We start from the raw sequence: 21,177 nt of genomic DNA on the forward strand, positions 1-21,177 counted from the left end.
CGTTGAAATATCTAGATAACAAATGCAATTCCCTAATGTAGTTGTCATAAATATGCTTTGAAATGGCATGAACTGATTTTGCTCCTATCCTATCAACAGCCTAAGTTAAAAGCTCCTGAGGGAATTTAACTTTAACCATAAAGCTTGTTAGAAGGATGACAAAAAAGCCGCATCCACTGATTAAATTTAAATTTACAATAGGAACATGGCCGCAACCCAACTTCATGGGCTGGCTTGAAGAACTGGAGCGTTGAGAAAATTGCAGCCTCAAGACCAAACAAATATCAGGCCTTTTGGCCTTTCCCTTCTCCAAACTGGAATTTTGCAGAGGCAAGAGAGGCTGAAATCCGATAGGGGAAAAGGGATTCGCTTGTAGAACTCTGAAATGTCAAGGCAGTACTGAATGAATGGGTAGCAGACGGAGCTCACGGCAGCGGCCCTAAAATAGGTGCCCTGAGCTGGTGGCCTGGAGCAGGCCACATATTTAGCTGAGGGCTTCTGGGGCCAGATCGGACGCTGTGAGGTGGTTACTCCCAAACGCCGGCCTCTGGAAAAGTCACAAGCCAAGGCTCACTCACCTGCCTTGCCTAGGAGAGCTGCTCTCTGCCTATTTCTACCCAGGCAAATCACCCACATTCCTGCACGCTGTTCCCCACCCCTTCCCAGCGAGGGCACAGGGACCCCGGGCAAGGGTCAAGTCGTTGGCATGCAGCCAGCCGCCCACCAAGTATTAATAGAGAGCCTTGGGCTGCAGGAGCCTGGCACTGGGGCCTCGGGTTGCAAAGTGAAAGGAGCGCCAGGAGTGTGTCCTCGTCTCTCCCTCCGCCCTGGCGCGCGCCCAGCTGCCGCCGGGTGCACCTGCGGGGCCCCAAGGGGGGCGCTGCCTCAGCAACTGCAGCCGCTGCCTAGACTGCGGGAGCCGCGCGGGGGACAACCCGGAGTCGGGGAGCAGCGATGAGCAGCGACTCGGACCGCGAGTGCCCGCTGGACGGTAACGACTGGCCTCCGCGTGGCTGCGATTTTAGCCCCTAACCGCTTCCCTCGCGGGCTTTTATCCCCGGGATGCTGGGTGACCTGGGGATTGAGGAGGAGGGGTTATTTCTCTGCAAGGCGGGCGGCTGGGCTGGGTAGGAAGTCCCCATCTTCATGGATTTTTTTGCATCCTTTTCTGTACCTTTCAGGGTTAATTTTAGAATTTAAACAAGTTAACTTTTATACAGCGCAGAGGACTGCGCTCGCAACATAATGGGCACCGTGCAGGTTTGCGAAATGAAATGCGTGTCGGGGTTTCACTGCTTGGCGCGCTGCTGCGGGGATCCTTAGACCCCGTGAAAGTCCCTTTCCCGAAGAAAGACGATTTTGCTTCTACTTGGGACGTGCACAGCGTCACCCCCGCCCTCCCACCTCCACCCTCCCACCTCCACCCTGCTACTCTTAGCAACTGGCCTGAAAAGAGGCTACCTTGATCTTACAGAGAGAGTGATGCCCTGATGCACTTGGGATGGGAGCCTGCGGGTGGGGGACTGGACGTTAGTTGTTTAGGGAAGGTGTTGGGCCGCAGAATTCCCCAAACTGATTTTATAACGCGGATGCCATTTAGTTCTATAAAATAATGGTTACTGGCTTTTGCGAGGGAAGGGTCTTAGACTGCTTTGAACGTGTGATGAAATATTCCAAACCCGTCTCCCATGGGGTTTCACCCATCTGTACACATTTGGATGTTTGCTAAAGATTTCAGGGTAGACTCCTTACCTACCTCCGTGAACCGCCCCCCCCCCCCATGAAGATTCCCTGCTTTGAAAGGTCATTCCTATTGTTATTCAGGCATTTTCACTAACTAGTTAGTTGTTGACCTTTTAGGAGGAGCGCTCCTCCAGGAATAACTCCCCTTTGCATCAGTATCCTTTCGGGTTGTACTGAACGAGGCTTAATGAAGCTGTGTTAAGTTGAAGCTCTCTGGGGGCTTGGCCACAACAGGTGCGTCAGATACCCTGGCTTGGGTTCCCTGGGGATCATTTCCAGGGTGGGGAATTTTGCACAGTATTTGGCAAGACAAGAGCCATTGTACTACAAGAAATCTTCTTCGTTCATTCCTTTTATTGTCCCTAAAAAGTTCCCAGCATAACTGTCTTGATCCTATTCAAACAAAAAACATTTTTTTTTTAAGTTGCATTGTTATTGTGTTTCATTATATGGTATGAAAAAACTAGTCCTATCAACTTCTGGAGCTTTTTGTAAAATTACTATTTTTGTGTTTCTAGGGTCAGCACTCTCTGTAATTTAAGACATCTAGCTATTGGAGAACTGATTGAAAACGATAAAGTAGATTGTTGATCAGAAAAAAAAAAATTTCCCAGTTATGTGGCAGGCTTCTTCATGTGAGGCAAGGATAAGCCGGATAATTGTATGGGACAACCTTAGCCCTGCACTGTTTTGTTTGTTTGGTTTTCTGTTTTTAATCGTAATTCTTTCAAAGCCATACACCCTTTAGAAGTCTGATAGGAGCTTAAAAAAAAAAAAAGTATCTATTCTTCCTAAATTAAAGATGTGTCCTTGTAATTGGGCATGTCTTGTGATGACTTCAATAATTAGCCATGTTTGAAGAGTGAAGTGTGAAGTTTAACCTGACATTTGAATTCCGGAGAATGCCAGGAGGCCCAGGCTGTGCGTCGGGTCGTCTTGGAACAGGTGATAAGGCGATAGCATGTCTAATAGCAACCGATTGTGCCAAAAGTTGCCTATGACATCCTTAAAAAAGCACAGGATATATATGTCAAACTCAGTAAATTTCTAAGTATGTGTGACAAGATCGTGTAAGGTGACATTTGATGAGTATGTTAAATGATACGCCTTGTGTTAAACCCTCTTGTTGACTATCTGTTACAGCCCTATACATTATGGAAGAACATCACAGGGAATCCTGTTACAGATAAAGAATTCCTCATGCTTAAATACGGTTTATGATCTTGCCATAGCACATCCAATTAATTATATGATATGGAAATTTTAATTCCATTAACAATTAAGAATTCTTTGGACTCACATAATATTCCTCCCCCAACCCATGGTTTGAAATAATAACACAAACCTTCCACATAAATCGTCCTGCAAACTCATTCTTTTTATTTTATGCAGCTTTGATTCTTGTTGAAACACTTTTAAAATGGAAGCGAATTTCAAGTTTTAATGGGGAGGGGTACATATTTTTTTCTCTTGAAAAGCTGACCTTTAAATACTGTTGTAAGTCTGGTATGTTGTAATAAGATTGAAACCGTGATATCCAGGAACAAAATTTTTCTGTAATTTGTCTGGTGCCCTCTTTATAACTCAAAGATAATGACAAAAGATACTGATTTCCCGCCGTGTTGTCATGTTGAATTACACTGCTTTGTTGCAAATCATAGTTAAGCTAACTTTTGATCTCCCCTCTGCCCTTGGCTTCCCCTGCTTTGTTACATAAAGATGTTATGACAGTTTATGAATACCTAATTTGTAAGTGTCCCCTAATTGTTTTGCATAAGCAGTTGAGGTGTTTTCAAGTGCGTGAAAGTTGAGTGTCTTTTGTTTATCTTTTTCTTTTCAGAGTTAGGTCCGGGAACAAGACCCTTTGTAAAGCGGGATAGCCGCCCCCTTCCCCCCCCTCCGCCTCTCCCCGCCATTTAAAAAGTCACCGCTCTTTAGGAAAGGAAGAATGAATGAGTAACCTTTAACCTGATATATTTATATACTTTGCAAAAACTATAATGTTGCTTCCACACTATCCCGGGAAACAGGATGATATTGTTTTGTTTTTCATGTCTCACTGCTGCTTCAGTTTTCTGAGAAGTGGGATCCTGGGCCTCTTTTTTTCCAGGAGCACCACGTTTCTCTTCCAAGTGGGCAAACTCCTCTTTGGTCTTGAAGGGAATCTTGACTTTACTTTTGAGATTTTCCCTTGCAGGCGTTCTGGTAACCTTGCTGAGTATCCCTGTGACCCCATCCCCTCCCTGCTTTCCAGCCCTGACATACTTCTCTAGAAGTCTAAATCTCTTGATTCCAGTCTAAATCAGTATCTTTTGGTACACCTGTTCCATAGTGCAGAGGGTGGTAGGATGGAAATGGAAATGGGAAAATGCCTCAAAGAAAATAATTTCTCAAAAATGGAACCCACATTAAATTTATGCACAACACGCATGGATTCTGGCACAGTCCCTTTTTCTCCTCTCCCCACTTTCCTTTCACCTTGAGCTTCTCATGATCATGGAGAGACGGGATCTCCATGGTGTTTGGTTCTGTGCCCATTAAACTTCTTTTTGGATTATGAGGGACTGAGTATGTAAAACATCTATTATTTTGTCCCCTTGTGATCACCACATAGGTGAAGACATAAAATTTTGCCATCCTCCTGGGATCACATGTCCTATGTGCTCCCTTTTAACCATAGCCCCTCCCCTCCCCTATAAGTAACTACTACCCTGACTTGGGTAGTAATTACTTTCTTGCACTTTTTATAGTGTAACCATCTCATTATGCATTCCTCGACATAACAATTTAGTCTTACCCATTAAGAAAACCTGTGATACGTCTTTTAATTTATAGATTCACCCTCCTGTCCTTTTCCATTCTTATAGTTTATCTGTTAAAAAGCCTGGGTTATTGGCCTATAGACTTTTCCACAGTCTGGATTTTGCTGCTTTTGTGCTGGTGGTTCCGTGTTTTCCTTGAAGATCACTTTATTTTGAGCACTATTTTATACCACCCAGCCCTTCCTCCTTCTACATCTTCTGGGTTAAATTACATTTCTTAGTTTAATCTTTGACTTCTAGAAAGAGCCATGATGTCATTTTCTCTATTAGGCTTTTTATTAGTAGGCAATAAAAGATTTTATTGAGCTTCTATTATGCAGCCCTCATTTCTTACATTAATTTCATAATTAATTTCAGTAAGTTGATTGAAAATTGATGCTCTCATTAACTAATTATTTCAAGTACTAGTCATTTGGGAGCATTATGGGCAGTCTCACAAACATATATGTATGTATATGTATGTGTATATTATATATATATTTTAATGTTTGTTTATTTTTGAGAGAGAGAGAGAGAGACAGAGCGTGAGAGAAGGAGGGGCAGAGAGAGAGGAAGACACAGAATTTGAAGCAGACTCCAGGTTCTGAGCTGTCAGCACAGAGCCCAATGCGAAGCTCGAACTCATGAGCCTTGAGATCATGACCTGAGCCGAAGTCAGACGCTTAACTGATTGAGCCACCAGACACCCCACAAACTTTTATATTTTAAGCCCTTTTTTGATCTGTTTTCAGAATTTTTCACATTTCTTCTATGTTATTTTTGGTTTCATAAGTAATATTCAGGCAATTATTTCTTCTTCCTACCATTAGTAAGAGTAACACGTTGGAGTGTTTTCCACGTTTGGCAATAGGGTTTAGTTTGAAAAAATGTTTATGTTGGGTTGCTTAAATCGTAGTAGATTGCAGGATAGTTTGTACAGCAAGAACACATTTTGTTGAAAAATAATAATTCATTTATACATATGAAACCGGAGCTGAAAGAACTTACACTTGGGGATTAAAAGTAGTTGTATACAAGGGGCACCTGGGTGGCTCAGTCGGTTGAGCCACTGCCTCTTGATTTCTGCTCAGGTCATGATCCCAGAGTCATGAGATCAAGCCCCATGTGGGGCTCCATGCTGAGTGTGGAGCCTGCTTTAGATTCTCTCTTTCTCTCCCTCTAGCCCTCTACCCTACTTTCCCTCTCCCTCTCTCTAAAATATAAAATAAAATAAAATAAAATAAAATAAAATAAAATAAAATAAAATAAAATAAAAACAATAGTTGTATTCAATTGGGCAGGTAATGAATTTTTCCTTTGGTTCTTCTGCTTGTCTGTATTTTCTGAAGAGCGTCTTCATTGCTTCTGACAGACAGAAAGAAAAAATAATAATTTAATAGGGAAGTGGGCTGGGAATGGGGTTTTTGTTTTGCTTACATGTTTTTCTCATTCATTTTAGGCCAGGCTTTCCAGTTGTATTTGTCGGGTTTGCTTTTTATTTTCTTACACAAGCATGATTGTCATTTCTATTGTTCAAACAAATCCTTATATTGGAATCTAAATGTGTTCTTATTAATCCCAAGTTACTGAATATTCAAGTTGTTTCAACTTTTTTTTTTATCACAAATATGATAGAAGAGAAATAATTGGCCGGAAATTAAGTAAAAATATAGAAGCAAGAGAAAAAAGAAAGGGAACTATACAAACCTACCAAAGGATTAACAATGTTTTAAGGCATAATATAGAGTTGAAAATTTGCATAGAAATGCATCAGGATTAGCAATTCTTGAAAATCCAATGGTCAGAAATAATTATTATTATTTTTTTTTTACAAATCATCATCCTGACTAATTTGCACTTGGTTATGGCAGTGATGGGGAAGAACAGGGTTTGAGCTTTGCTTTTTATAGACCAAAACTTAGTTTCTGACTCTAATAACAGTGAGGCCCCTTTCAGGGCAACTTAATTTATAGATTCCCCAGTACAATGGAGGTGTTAACAAATAATGTTACTAACCTCATGGGGTTTTGTGAGAATGTACGTAAAAAACCTGGCATGTTTAAGATTAGTATGTCCTGTCTTCCTCCCTCAATAAACGTTTACCATATTGAAGTGTATGGATAAATATGCATGGAATTCTATGGGGAGTATGTTTTATTTTTTTTAAAAAATTTTTTTTTTCAACGTTTATTTTTATTTTTTTTGGGACAGAGAGAGACAGAGCATGAACGGGGGAGGGCCACAGAGAGAGGGAGACACAGAATCGGAAACAGGCTCCAGGCTCTGAGCCATCAGCCCAGAGCCTGACGCGGGGCTCGAACTCACGGACCGCGAGATCGTGACCTGGCTGAAGTCGGACGCTTAACCGACTGCGCCACCCAGGCGCCCCAGGGGGGAGTATGTTTTAAAATAAGATATAGCTTAGATAGAACCTTCAAAGCAAATAACAAATGGACTGTAGTATAAAGAAAGAAGACCTTTGATCTTTATCACTCCTAATAGAGTAATTGAAAAAGGGACAGTGGTGTATATATATATATATATGTGTATATATATGTATATATATATATAATTTATTATATTATAATAATTATAATTATATATATAATTTATTATATTATAATAATTATAATTATATATATATAATTTTTTAAAGGTTTATTTTTGAGAGAGAGAGTGTGTGTGCATGCAAGTGGGGGAGGGACAGAGAGAGAGAGGGATCTAAAGCAGGAGGCTCTGCTGTGACAGTGTAGAGCCTGATTTGAGACTCGAACTCACAAACTCTGATATGACCTGAGCCAAAGTCAACTCAACCAACTGAGCCATCCAAACTCCCGGGACAGTGATTTTTTAAATAGTCTTCTTCCTACTCAGAACTGAAACAGCAGAGATAGAGAATACAATAGAAAAATATGGGAGACAGATTTTTGTTTTTTGTTTTTTGTTTTTTTTTTTTTGCCACTGATTACATTATGATCATTGAGCTCAACATTTTCCTGGGTCTGTGCAAGGACAGAGCCTTTGGTGGATTTAGGGAACTAAAGTCGGTTTGCTTCCATTGCCATCACTGCTGTAAGGGCCATCCCTTCAACAGAAGTTGCATATTTGGACATGAAATGAATCAGAGACCTCCAATGTGGGTTTTGACCTGATACTCCTTTTATGAACAATACATCACAAAATTCTCATGCATTGGAGTTATACAGAGCAGGTTTTTTCCCTGCCTTAGCTGAGCTTCATTTTAAGTCCTACATATGGTTTACATACTTAAAGTTGTCTTGTCTATGGCCTCTGTGGTTGGGGCCCTTTGAGCTGGGGATAAATCCCAACAAGTGTTGGTCCCAACTCAAGACGGCACCATGGAATGCATCTTTGCTGTTCTCTTTTTGTTTCTTATTGTTGGTGGAATGGTTAAATTTTGTAGACTAAGACTTGAAAACATGTGGATTTGGGTGAGCAAATAGGATATTTAGAGTTGAAGGATTTAGATCAATGGGATATCAGCTGTCTATTTTACAGGTGGCTGTCTCACTGATAATCTCTTTAAAAGGCATACACTTGAAATTTGTATTAAAAGAAACTTTTAAGATTTACAATAGCATCAAAAAGAATACATAAAGATAAGCCTAACCAGGGAGGTAAAAAGTTTTTACACTGAAAACTGCAAACATTACTGAAAGAAATTAAAGATGACACAAATAAATGAAAAGACATACTCTGTTCCTTGATATGGCTAAGATGTCTATACTATCCAAAGTGAACTACAGATTCAAAACAATGCTCATCAAAATTCCAAGAATATTTTCTGCAGAAACAAACAAACAAACAAAATCTTAAAATTCATATAGAATCTCAAGAGACTAAATAGCCAACACAATTTTGAAAAGTAGCAAACTGGGAGGACTCAGACTTCCTGATTTCAAAACATATTGCAAAGTCATACTAATTGAAACAGTGTGGTACTTACATAAAGAAGGATACATAGACCAATGGATTAGAATACAGAGCCACGAGATAAGCGCCTATGTATGTGGTCAAATGATTTGCAACAAGGGTGACAAGACCACTCAATGGGGAAAGGACAATGTCTTCAACAAATGGTGTTGAGAAAACTGTATATCCATATGCAAAAGAATAAGGTTGGATCCTTACTTTATACACTACACAAAATTGACTGAAAAATGGATTGAAAGCCTGAACTGAAGACCCAAAACTACAAAATTCCTAGGAGGAAACATAGGAGAAATCCTTACAGTGTTTGATTTGGCAATGGTTTCCTGGATATGACACAAAAAGCAGAGGCAACAAAAGCAAAAATAGACAAGTGAGACTCCATTAATCTAAAATACCTTTGTGCATCAGAGGACACAAACAAGAGAATGGAAAAACATCCTGTGAAATGGGAGAAAATATTTGCAGATCCTGTATCTGATAAGGAGTTAATATATAGACTATATAAAGAACTCCTACAACTCAATTACAAAAAATCAAATAAGTCAGTTAAAACTTAAGCCAAAGACTTGAACAAATATTTCTTCAAAGATGACACACAAATGACCAAAAAGTCTATGAAAAGATGCTCGGCATCATGAATCATCAGAGAAATGCAAACCAAAACCACAATGAGCGATCACCCACACTCACTGGGATGACTACTGTTAGAAAATAATAATAAAATAGAAAATAACAAGTGTTGGAAGGATGTGGAGAAATTGGAACTCTTGTAGGCTATTGGCAGGATTGTGGAATGGGGCCACTGGTATGAAAAACAGTAGAGAGGTTCCTCAACAAAGTAAAAATAGAACTATTATGTTATCCAGAATTCCTATTTCTGGATCAATATCCAAAAGAACGGAAAACATGGTCTTAAAAAGATACTTGTGCACCTGCATTCACAGCAGCACTGTTCACAATAGCCAAGAGGTACAAGCAACCCAAATGTCCATCAATGGATGAGTAGACAGACAAAATGTAGTTTATACATACAATACAATATTATTCAGACTTAAAAAGGATAGAAATACCGTCACTGGCTACCACATGGATGCACCTTGAGGACATGGTGTTAAATGAAATAAGCCAGACATAAAATTTTATGATCGGACAAATACTGTATGATCCCACTTAAATGAGGTAATGAAAGTAATCAAATTCATAAAACCTAAAGTAGAATGGTGGTTACCAAGGTGTGGGGGAATCCAGGGAGAAGGAAAAGTCTTTACTTGTTATAGAGTTTCAGTTTTGCAAGATGAAAAAGTTCTGGAGATCTGTTTCACACCAATATGAATACAGTATACTTCAACAGAGTGAGTTGCACACTTAAAAATAGTTAAAATGGTAAATTTTATCTTATGTGCTTTTTACCACAATAAAAAAAAAAGAACACCTAATTTAAAAGCAAAGGAAGCAGGCTTTTAAGAATAGAAAAATTAGTGAAATAATTTTAAAACTTACTTGCCTCCCTCAACACATTTAACCGTCTTTTGTGTATATTGGCATTGCCTTTGGGAGACCAGAATAATATAGCATTTCTAAGAGTTGAGATGTATCCGCCATGTTTGTCCCTTCATTGAATGATGGGCAGATTGCTGTTTCTGAATTCTTGTAACTTTTATACTGTTTGTCTCCTTCATCATGATCTCCCATGAGTGTCAGAGAAAGAGTAATTTCTTTCTTCTCATAAATCCTAGTAGCGTCTTTAGCCGCCGCTTGCCACATTTCCTCCAATTTATTGCTTTCGACAACTTTGGCTGTTGTCCCATATTCCTGGTTTTCTAGCCCACGAAAGGTTGGTATCGCACCCGATCTAAGGTTGATTGCCTCCGGATGAAATGTGAATAGGTGTATATAAGAGGAGGTCTAAGTATCTACTACACTAACATTTTTCTACTTATTTATTTTGCACTCCTTTGTATTTTTGTGTGCGTTCTGGATATTTGATGTTGCCAGATAAGACGCTTCCTAATAGAGTGTATGTAGGTGAAAACGTATTTTTATGTACACGTATGCATGCATAATTATAGTTCACGCTCATGATTTGGAGAAACCAATAACGTTTTATTGCTCAAGAGATACACATGTAAACAGATTTGGCAAGTAAGTCCCGGTTTAAAGGAAAATTATAGCTTTCTACTCACTGAACTGTACTGGGAGTATGATAGATCCCTCACCCTTCTGGAGGGGACAATGCCTGCATATGCTCTCCTAGCTTGCTCTGTTTCTATCGCTCACATAGGCAGTGCTACTAAGAAGTCCATAGCAGAGCCTACAGAAGGGTGCACTCTTTTATGCTGCCCATGATTTTTTAAAAGCTTTATCGAGGTATGGTTTACATATCATAAAATTCACCTGTTTGAATGTGCAATTCAATTTTTAGCAAATTTACAGAGTTGTGCAATGCTCAGCACAGTCCAATTTTAGAGCATCCCCATGCATATGATATTTCAAAAAAACATTGCCATGCTTCTTTTTCCTGCTGTTTCTGAGTACCTGCTCTTCTCTGCAAATAGCTGTCTGCTTAAGAGGGAGTATGATCCTTACAGGTAGAATGCAAAGAGAAAGATAATTACTATTTAGATTCCAGTGGCCAAAATAAGAGTTTCAAAGGAAAACAATAGTTTTACAACTCAGGCTATTGCCTTGATGTAGGGCTCCCTAAATTCCTTTATTTCCCCTTTTACATGACCTACTAGGCCTAGAAGACAAAATCGTGGAGGTATCGTACAGAAAAGATACCTTTGTGTACCTTTAAAGCTAAGATCAAAAAGGGAATATTTAAAGTAAGAAAAGTCAGTGTAGAATCTCCACTCCTGATATGAGGTGATAATGGGGAGGGAAAAAGAGATTGAAGCAAGGGAGGCAAATGTTGAAAGACGTAGCATCTATTCCTTATTACTTGGGATCAAAGCCAAGGAGCAGGGAGGGGTGTAGATCATTTACATGGTAGGTTTATGGAAACACGGCCAACAACAGAAATCTTTACCAACTTCTCTTGGGGAAGGCTGCCTTGCAATCTCTTCAACGCAAAAGGGATGGCTAACTGAAATTGGACAAGGAGGGAGAGGCTTGATTTAGCCTTTGAAGGGGTGGAGGTAACTCAGAAAGGCCCTCTTATCCTCAGAGGAAGGTAGTTGAATCAAGTACCCTTGATCCTCCCAAGGGTCCCTCTCTGATGAAGATGAAATCATAGGACGATCTCTGTTGGGGAGGTTATGGAGGATGTGGCATAAATCCAGAGGGTCTATACCATCATTGACAGCCAAGGCGAGGTGACCTTAGTCGTGGAGCACCTCCCCTATCTAACCAACGGAGAGAGAGAGAGAGAGAAAGACCATGAATATTCCTCAGCTGTGACTGCCAGGTGAGAAAGGGTGTAGAAAGTAAGATTTCCCAGAGACAAGGGTGCTAGTGGAGACTATACTGATCCAAGGCCCCTACCGGTCTTCCTCCATCTTGAAGTTGGATAACTTGCTTTTGTGCTTATGTGCCTACAAGCCATCATGAAGAGTATTAGGAGAAGGGGAAATGGAGATCTAAGAGATGGAACATTTTTACACAGTAAAACTGAGCACTGTCTAAAGAGACTGTTGAACTTATTACATATGACCAAATTTTAACCAGATTGGACTAAATAAGGTACATTTTGTTACCTCTTTTTGGCAATGGCGACTCAGGGGGAAGACAAAATTAATTAGAGACCAAAATATATTTATGTTTTCTCCGTATACCTGTGTGTCATAAACAACCTTGGGGCCACAAACAACCTTGAAACAAATGAAATTGGCTGCTTCAGCCACTGCCATTGACACCAGCCCCGTCTTTGCGGAGTGCAGTTGCCAAGGGTGAACATGCACAAGCTGGGCCTCAGGTCTGCTGATGGAGCTCCCGTGGTAAGTGAGGCTTAGCGGCAAAGTCCTCCATTTTTTTTAAGAGGGAAAAACAATGGGTATCGAATGTCAGTCAAGTCACATTGTAATTCAAAGCTGAAGTATCACTTCATTCATTCATGCCTACAACTCATAAAAGCAAAATAATAAAGAGGGACTTTTGCCAGGAAACAGCTTTGCTGAGCCTCAAGTGGTCCCCGTGGCCCTAAAGACCACATTCTTCATCGTTTCCTCCAGTGAGCCGCCATCATGGGGTCCTGACACGTTTTAGGAATTCACAGTAGTGCAGACCATTGATGAAGACTCTTAGCAATTCTGGAATGTGATTTGTGCTCATTATGTGAATGGGATTTTAACTGAAAAATGGGCTTTCGCCATAGAATCACGGACAGTTAGAGTGGCCAGGCGTCTTGTAGAGGGTCATTTAACTGACGGCATCATTTAACCAGAGAGTAAAGTACTATTTGCAGTCAAAGAGCTATGTAGGGCTAGAGTCGGGGCTGGGCTCTCCCATCCCAAGTTCTATAATGTTCTGTCCGTGCGTATTGTCAGAGCAGATAATGAAAAGTAAAAAATCAACCCTGTAAAATACAGATTAAATCACCGTTAAATTTTATGTTAGTTTCCACCAGCATCTGAAGTACAGTGCTAAGAATTTCAGCATTCAGGAGCTTCTTAATGGGAAATATTATAGAGCAGCTATCTAAATATTCAAATCTGTTTTGATGATTAAGCTGCAGCATTGGCAAATTTTAAATTTCCACACTCCAATTTTGCCTATTAAATATATTGCTAAGTCCTTTTGTTTGAGTTTCTTGCTGATAAGACTATTCCCAATTCAGCACTCTGGATATTGTGTTGTTTGATCTCCTAATGCTTTGCATTGACTTTCAAAATCAATAGAGACTTAGTTGGTATTTTATGACATATCTTATCTGTTCTTTCAAATGCTATGTGGGCCAAAAAATATATCCAGGGAACATATTTTCTTCATATGCACTTTCATCATGGTTTATTCTGTTATGCCATCAGCTCAGTTTTGTTTCAGTACCTAATTTGTATGAAGCAATGATAGAGAAGAAAGAAAATCCATAAAAAATTGAATTTCCTGATACTTGTTGGTGGCCTTATTTTTCAAGTTGATGGCACAACAAAAGAGAATTTCAGAAAGTAATTGTGGAACATACGTATGATGACAGTTTTGTCCAGAAGTGTTCAATACAATATGTCAGTTTAGCAGTTAATTGTTCTTTTATTGTTTCACGTGTATGCGTCCAGTCTCCCTGGTGAGAGAGGCAGCGTGGTTTAGTGAAAAGAGAAGAGACATCGCAATCAATCATAGTTTGAATATCAGCTCTGCTATTTACTATACCAGCTATGTGACCTCCCCAAAGTTAATGAACTTCTCTGATCCTCATTTTCATATTTGTACAGTTGGGCATGATAACTTGCCACACAAGATGTCATAAAGAGTTGCGTAAACACGTGTTAATGTCCAGTGCGGTGTCTGTCTGGGCCACGGGCGTTCAAAACATGGTAATCATTTGTCTTGATTTGAGTTTTTCAGAAGCAGACCTAAGTCAAGGGTAGAAGAGTAAGTAGTTACTTTGGAAGGTGGTTTCAGAGCTAGCCAACAGAGAATACATGATAAAGCAAAGTAGCCCTGTGCATAATTGAAGCTTAATTCTACTGGGGAACTCGGGGTGTTAGTGAAGAATACACACCTCAGAGTCATCCCCTATGAAAGACAAACGAGCTGGATATTTAGACATTAATTTCTACTGGTGATTGGTGGGAGATGCTGAGGTATGGGTATTCGTTTTTCAGAACTTCAGGCTGGCCACATAAGTGGGCAGAGAAGGTTTTGCCAAGATAGGCTGCAGGCAGAGGGATAAAGACAGTTGACTTGGAAGGGATGGCTTGAGCACAGGTCCGCCCCTGAAGAACCACTCTACTCCATTTTTGTTAACGATCACTCCATTTCCTTAGTGAAGAACTTTGTTTTCCTAGTTCCCTGTCGTTGGTATGCTGAAAGCACTTCCTACCAGCTCGTGAGAGTGTTAAATATTCAGAAATGTTGTAAGCGAATTATCAGATTGTTAGTATCTTGAGATTAGCCCGACGGGAGTCTTTACACCAGGAAACTAGACAAGTGCTGTCGGTCAGGGCCTTTTTCTTCAGAAACCAGTTTACTGGCGCACCACTGTCCCCGTCCCTCTTCTCCCGGTGAATGGAGAATAGGAGTCACGTGCAGAGGCTCAGGAGTCAGACCTGAGTTCAAGTCTGAGCTCTGAAACCTTTTGGCCGTGTAGCCATGGGCAAGTTACCCAACTTCTGTGATCCTCAGCATCCTTGCCTATAAAACAGCATGTGTGTAACTTGTATGGGTAGGGTGAAGATGAGGCCCAATAACATATTGTGCGTAAGGAGTACTCTGGCGTAACATGCTTATTATTGAAATTAAACCTTACCCAATTATGGGAGAGGCTGAGGAAGAAAAATTCCATGAAGAGGCAAGAGGGTTTCTCTGGAAATCAGATAAAAGTCAAGTCACTAACCAGCCCCCCGGAAGCACTGGCAAGAGAGGGCAAGTTAGAGCTTATAGAGGAGCCTGGGAACGCAGGCGGGTACAGTTGCCAAAGTGTGACCGTGCACGGAGCTGGAGAAAGAAAGCTGTTTCTCTGTGTAGCTTCCATCCCTGAGAATCAAGAAGCAAGCATTCAGATGAGAAGAGAAGAGACAAGGACAAGCCAAAATGTGTTGGGATGTCGGCAACCACTCACCACGGTATCTGACATCAAAGACCGTCCGAGAGGCCGGGCCACTGCTTCTCTTCTGTCTGAGCGCAGATCCAAGAGCCGCAGAGAATAATGGATTAGGAGACCACCCCAGCGGGCAGAATCGGAACCCCGTGCAACAGGCGCAATATGTCCTTGGCTAGATTTCAGAACTGCTGTGGACCAGTGGCTGGCTCTGTGCCTTCCGTTCTTTCCTGGGAGTGTCTATGGTGGTAATCGTATTCTTGCTATTTTATGTTGAGTGTGGTGTCTGAGACTCTGTGTGTTTAGTTTATGGGTCCCTGAACCAAGAGCAGCTGCAACTGAATAGCCTTTTATGTTTGTAGACTTGACACAAATCAGAAGCGATCCTCGACTACAAGCCTGTTTCTATAATAGGACAAGATTTGGGCAGGTTTGGGGATGGGAATAAGTGTATTTTGTGGGTGGAAGGAGTATGAATAATTTTTGGTAAGAGGGTAGACTCTAGTAGGTTGAAAAAAAAATGGCTTCACATTCCTTTATTCCTTCCTAGCATTCGTATCACTTTGCAATGTGACATTGCCTTCTGTCGTCAAGAGGTGAGCTTTTTTTCTATATCTTTGAATCCGCTTCTTCTGGTGACTTGCTTTGATCAACACAGTGTGGCAGAGGTGATGTTGTGTGACATACAATCCAAGGCCTCAAGAGGCTTTGTAGCTTTTGCTTTCACTATCTTCAAACCTACTGTCACCTTGTGAGGAATATCAGTCTAATCTCTTTGAAAATGAAAGCCTATGTCGAGAGAGAGGTCCAGCTATCCTAGGCTTTCCAGATGGGCTCAACTCCCAGCCAATGCACAAGCTGATCCAGTTGTGTGAGTAAGCCCAGGCAAGACCAGCAGAATCACCCAGACAAGCCACAGCATCGCGAGAAACAGTACGTCATTGTTGTTTTAAACTTCTAAGTCTTGGGGTCATTTGTTACACAACTGTAGATAACTGATGCCTCCTCCCAATAAAGTATTTTTGTGTTTCACTTAATCAGAATGAGTTTTAGTTGTTTGTATCTTCACAGGGTTGCTGTGTGGGATAAATATGCTATTATTTGTAAAGGGCTTAACCCAAACCTGGCACATAGAAAGTGCTAGATAAATGGTAGCTACTATTCTATGAAATAAGTTCCAGATGTTTATGAGAGGTGAAGTATGGACAGCCCTTACATGTACTATAGAAGGAGGTACATGACCATCAAACAATATGTGTGCCCCTAAATCTCAATTTTCTCAAAGTCAAAATGAGGATATTTGCTAAATGATCTATAAGTGATGGTCAGGCTCCAAGATCCCATGTTCCTATGCAAGATTGGCCCCAAACCCACTTTGGCACATATTCTAGATGGACCCAAATTCAAGCCTCACTGGGTCTCAGCTGTGGACGCACCCATGCCAATGTCTTTATGATCTGTTATGCAGTGTTCTACGGGCACTTCATTTGTCAACATCAGAGCAGCGATGAGATGTGTGGGCATCCCCCTGGGCAGCCATGTTTGCCACTTCAGGGGCACCATCTACAATGTAGTGTATGTGACTGTGGTGGCTCCCAAGAAGGTTAAATTTTTTAGAATATTTTCTCTGATTTTATATGGGGTAAGGCTGATTCTGTGTAGCACAAAGGATGAGAAGGAAGGTGCTGGGGGCAGCCTCGCCTTCTTTTCTACTTCACTGAGCAGTTCATCTCTGTCCCTACGTTTGCATACTCTGCTCGGCAATGCGTTCGCCCTGCAAGGGCCAGAGTCCTCTCTCCTTAGAAGGCAGCTTAGATCATCTGATTTTCCTTAAAGATGCTTCTTGGAAAGGTCTTACTGCCATTCCAACAGCTTCGTGGTATGTTCCTTCCAATCACTTGTAATAGCCTCCATAAAGGAGTTTTGCTAAGTACAGTTTTCTGCATTTGAGGTTGGCCTCATGTGAATGTCACAGCATGTGTGTTGAGGTGCTAAGGAGCTGAGAGTTACTGTCTCTGCTCATCTAGAAGATGATCTGCCAAAGGCCTAGGCTAGAAGGCAGAACCCTGGGCACAGATGAGCTTCACATCGGAGTTAATCAACAGATCATGCAAATGAGGCACCCATTTATAGCATTTATTTAAATTTTCATTTAAATTGCTGGTTAAATGGAATACATTTAAAATTCTGAAGTCAACACTTGAGCAAATTGGTTTTAAAACTATATATTAAATTGCCGCACATTGCAATTTAATGCATAGTTCCAAGATAATTGCTTATTGCTTTAGGAGTACAAAATATAGGTCCAAATTGTTTAGTGTGGCTGATGAGACACAAGAAGCAGTATCTTCTCGTTTGCCTTTTCTTAAAACAAAGAAAGGTAGAGTGTGGTAATTATCAACGTTATGTCGGACTGAACTCAGGGTATCTGGCTTTGAATTCTGCCTCTACCACTTATTAGCTGTCTGATTTGGGCAGTCCTCTTAATTCCCTCTGGCCTCAGTTACTCTATCTGTGAAATGGAGTTAATAAAGATATTTTCATCATAGGCTTATTGGGAGGATTACATGAAGTGATCTGTACAAGGTGCCTGGCTCAGTACCTGATCCGTTATAAATATCCGGTGAATCTTAACTTCTGTTTTTTGTTGTTTTTTTTTTTAAATAAGGGCCATTATATTTTTATTTCCTGTATGGCATCTACTACTAGAAAAGATAAATCACACAGGTGGCATCATCTGTGGCTTGCGTTATATTTCTTTTTGGCAGTATCGTTCTGAACTCTTTGCAAAGACAGTACTCTACTTGTTGACCTCAATCATCCAGGCTTGTTCTTGAGAGGAATATTTTTAAAAAGAGAAAAAAAACCCCACCATATTTGCTTTCTGACAGTATCTGGGTGATCCCTAAATTTTGGAGAAAAAGATAAAAAGAGATGAGGAATTCTGAGGGTCCGTAGAGTATACTAAGGTGTGTCTAATTGGATTTAACTTTCCTTACTTGGAAATGGCTACAGAAACCAAATTATTCAGAGTATGAGTTATGGTTCTCTGGTGTCACAGAAAACAGGATGAGTCTAGATCACTTTTAGGGGGAATTCAGTGGAAGGATCTTAGAATTCACTGATTTGGAGAGAGAGGTAAATAATTAGACCTTTGAAAAGATAGGAGCCCAGACAACTCTGGAGATTGGAAATACTTGGTACCTGGAGATACCCACCAAAGAGCATAACCTTAATTGACAATCATGCCAAGACTGTGTCTGGGGGTGGGTGGGAGGGTCGTTCCAGTTGGGATGCTGGTTAAGCCCCAAATGCCCTAAGCAAACAAGGAAACTAAAAATGGGCATTCTCGCTACTTAGCCTTATGTCAACAAGGCTAATTTACAGACACAGCAGTGAGTTAAATCTCAGGTTTCACAAATATGTGTAGACAAGAAGCAACATGGAGAGTCAAGGAGGACAAAGAGCCAAAATGGCACAGGGTGAAAAATGACTACGAGGGTGGCAGTGGCTAATGAAGGAGAGGGACACACAGTGAGTAGTGTTCCTAGTGTACATATTGCACCTTGGTCCCAGAGTTCCCACTGAGCCAAATGAAAGCGTCTCTTCCATAGCCAAGTTCTCCAGTCTGGGGCTGGAGGATGGGGCTGAAATGTACTATGTGGATATAATAGATTCAATTTTCTCATAGAGCCTGACTACCTTCAAATCCTTGCAAGCTGAAATTGTACCCATCAGAAAAGTTCATAAGGCTTAGAGGTGGGATGGTGGGTGGGTGTGGGTGGTTTTAAGAGCTGCTTATCAATATGACAAGCTAAGATATACAGTAGCAGCACATACAGCTTGTCAAGTAATGTTTACTCAAGCGATAGAAATAAATGACTCTGGAAAACCTACTCTCTTGAAAATCTCAGAAGGTTACCTAATTCCTGGCCTCATGTCCAGTGAAAAAGGAAGGCATTTTTGAAATTAAAGTAAATTATCAATATCCATTATCAAAAAAATGGGTATAGAGATCATATACCTCAACATCATACAAGCCATAAATGACAAGCCCACAGCTAATATCATCCTCAATGGTAAAAAGCTGAAAGTCTTTCTCCTAAGATCAGGGACAAGACAAGGATGCCCACTCTCACTGCTCTTAGTCAACATAGTATTGGAAATCCTAGCCAGACCAATTAGGCAAGAAAAAGAAATTAAAGGCATCCAAATGGAAAAAGAAGTCAAACTGTCACTATTTACAAATGACATGATATTATAAATAGAAAACCCTAAGGGCTCCATCAAAAAATTGATGTCAGCACAGAGCCCGATGCCAGGCTCGAACTCACAAGCCATGAGATCATGACCTGATCCGAAGTCGGACGTTTAACCGACTGAGCCACCCAGGCGCCCCCAAGATAATTCTGTTTGTAATTTCATCAAAAAGAATAAAAAACCAGGGATAAATTCAATCAAGCAGGTGAACGACATATACATTGAAAACTACAAGACATGAAGGCAAGAAATTGAAGAAGACACAGAAAAATGGAAAGGTATTCCATATTCCTGGATTGGAAGAATTAATATTGTTAAAATGTCCATGCTACCCAAGACAATGTACAAATTCAATGCAATCACTATCAAAATCCAGTGGCATATTTCCAAAGAAATAGAACAAATAATTCTAAAATCTATGTGGAACCCCCGCACCCCATGACGCCAAAGCAACTTGGAGAAATAAGAAGTTGGAGGCATCACACTCCATGATTTCAAACTATATTTCAAAGCTATAGTAATCAATATAGTATACCATTGGCATTAAAACAGACACATAGATCAATGTAACAGAATAAAGCCCATAAATAAACACATATGTGGTCTATTAATTTATGACGAAGGCATGAAGAATATACATTGGGGAAAGGACAGTCTATTTAATGAATGGTGTTGGGAAAACTGAATAACCACATGCAAGAGAATGAAACTGGGCTATCTTACACCATACACAAAAATTAACTCAAAATGGATTAAAAACCTGAACACAAGACCTGAAACCAGAGAGCTCCTAGAGGAAAACAAAGGCGGTAAGCTCCTTGATATAAGTCTCAGAGATGATTTTTTTTAGTCATCTGAAACCAAAAAGCAAGAGCAACCAAAGTAAATATAAATAACTGGGACTACATCATACAAGCTTCTGCATAGCAAAGGAAACCATCAACAAAATGAAAGAATAACCCACTGAATAGGAGAAAATATTCGCCTGTCATATGTCTATAAGGAACTAATATCCAAAATACATAAAGAACTCATAGCTCATACAGAAGAACTCAAACAATCTGATTAAAAAATGGGCAGAAGATCTGAGTAGACATTTTCCCAAAGAAGACATGTAGATGTACATGAAAAGTACTTGTACAAGTACATGAAAAGGAGCTCAACGTCATTAATCATCAGAGAAATGCAAATGACAATCACAGCGAGATACCCCCTCATACGTGTTAGAATGGCTAATATCAAAAAGACTAGAAATACCAAATGTTGGCAAAGATGTGGAGAAAAAGAAACGTTTGTGCGCTGTTGGTGGGAATGTAAATTGGTGCAGCCACCGGGGAAAACAGTATGAAGATACCTCAAAAAATTAAAAATAGAATTATCATATGATCCAGCAGTTCCACTTTTGGGTATTTATCTGAAGAAAATGAAAAAGATTTGCATCCCTATGTTTATTGCAGCATTATTTATAGTAGTCAAGATATGGAAGCAACCCAAATGTTCGTCGATAGATGACTGAATAAAGAAATTGTAGTTATGTGTGTATACATATAGAGTGGAACATCCTTCAGCCCTAAAAAAGAATGAAAGCTTGTCGTTTGACGTGACATGGATGGACCTCAAGAGCATTATGCTAAGTGAAATAAGTCAGACAGAGAAAGGCAAATACTGTATGAGTTCTCTTAGGTGTAGAACCTTAAGACGAAACAAAACAAAAAACCACCCATA

General features: G+C 40.3%; 1 protein-coding gene across 1 annotated transcript in view; it reads left to right on the forward strand.

Moving 5' to 3' along the window:
• Nucleotides 1-954: 954 nt before the first annotated feature.
• GADL1 (glutamate decarboxylase like 1) overlaps nucleotides 955-21,177 on the forward strand; it is a 168,704-nt gene continuing 148,481 nt past the window's right edge. Inside the window, exon 1 of the mRNA XM_030330126.1 lies at nucleotides 955-991. Within this exon, the coding sequence (XP_030185986.1) occupies nucleotides 955-991 (37 nt within the window). The remainder of the gene's footprint in view (nucleotides 992-21,177) is intronic.

This window comes from Lynx canadensis, chromosome C2 (genome assembly GCF_007474595.2).
Source record: "Lynx canadensis isolate LIC74 chromosome C2, mLynCan4.pri.v2, whole genome shotgun sequence".
Lineage (NCBI taxonomy): Eukaryota > Metazoa > Chordata > Mammalia > Carnivora > Felidae > Lynx > Lynx canadensis.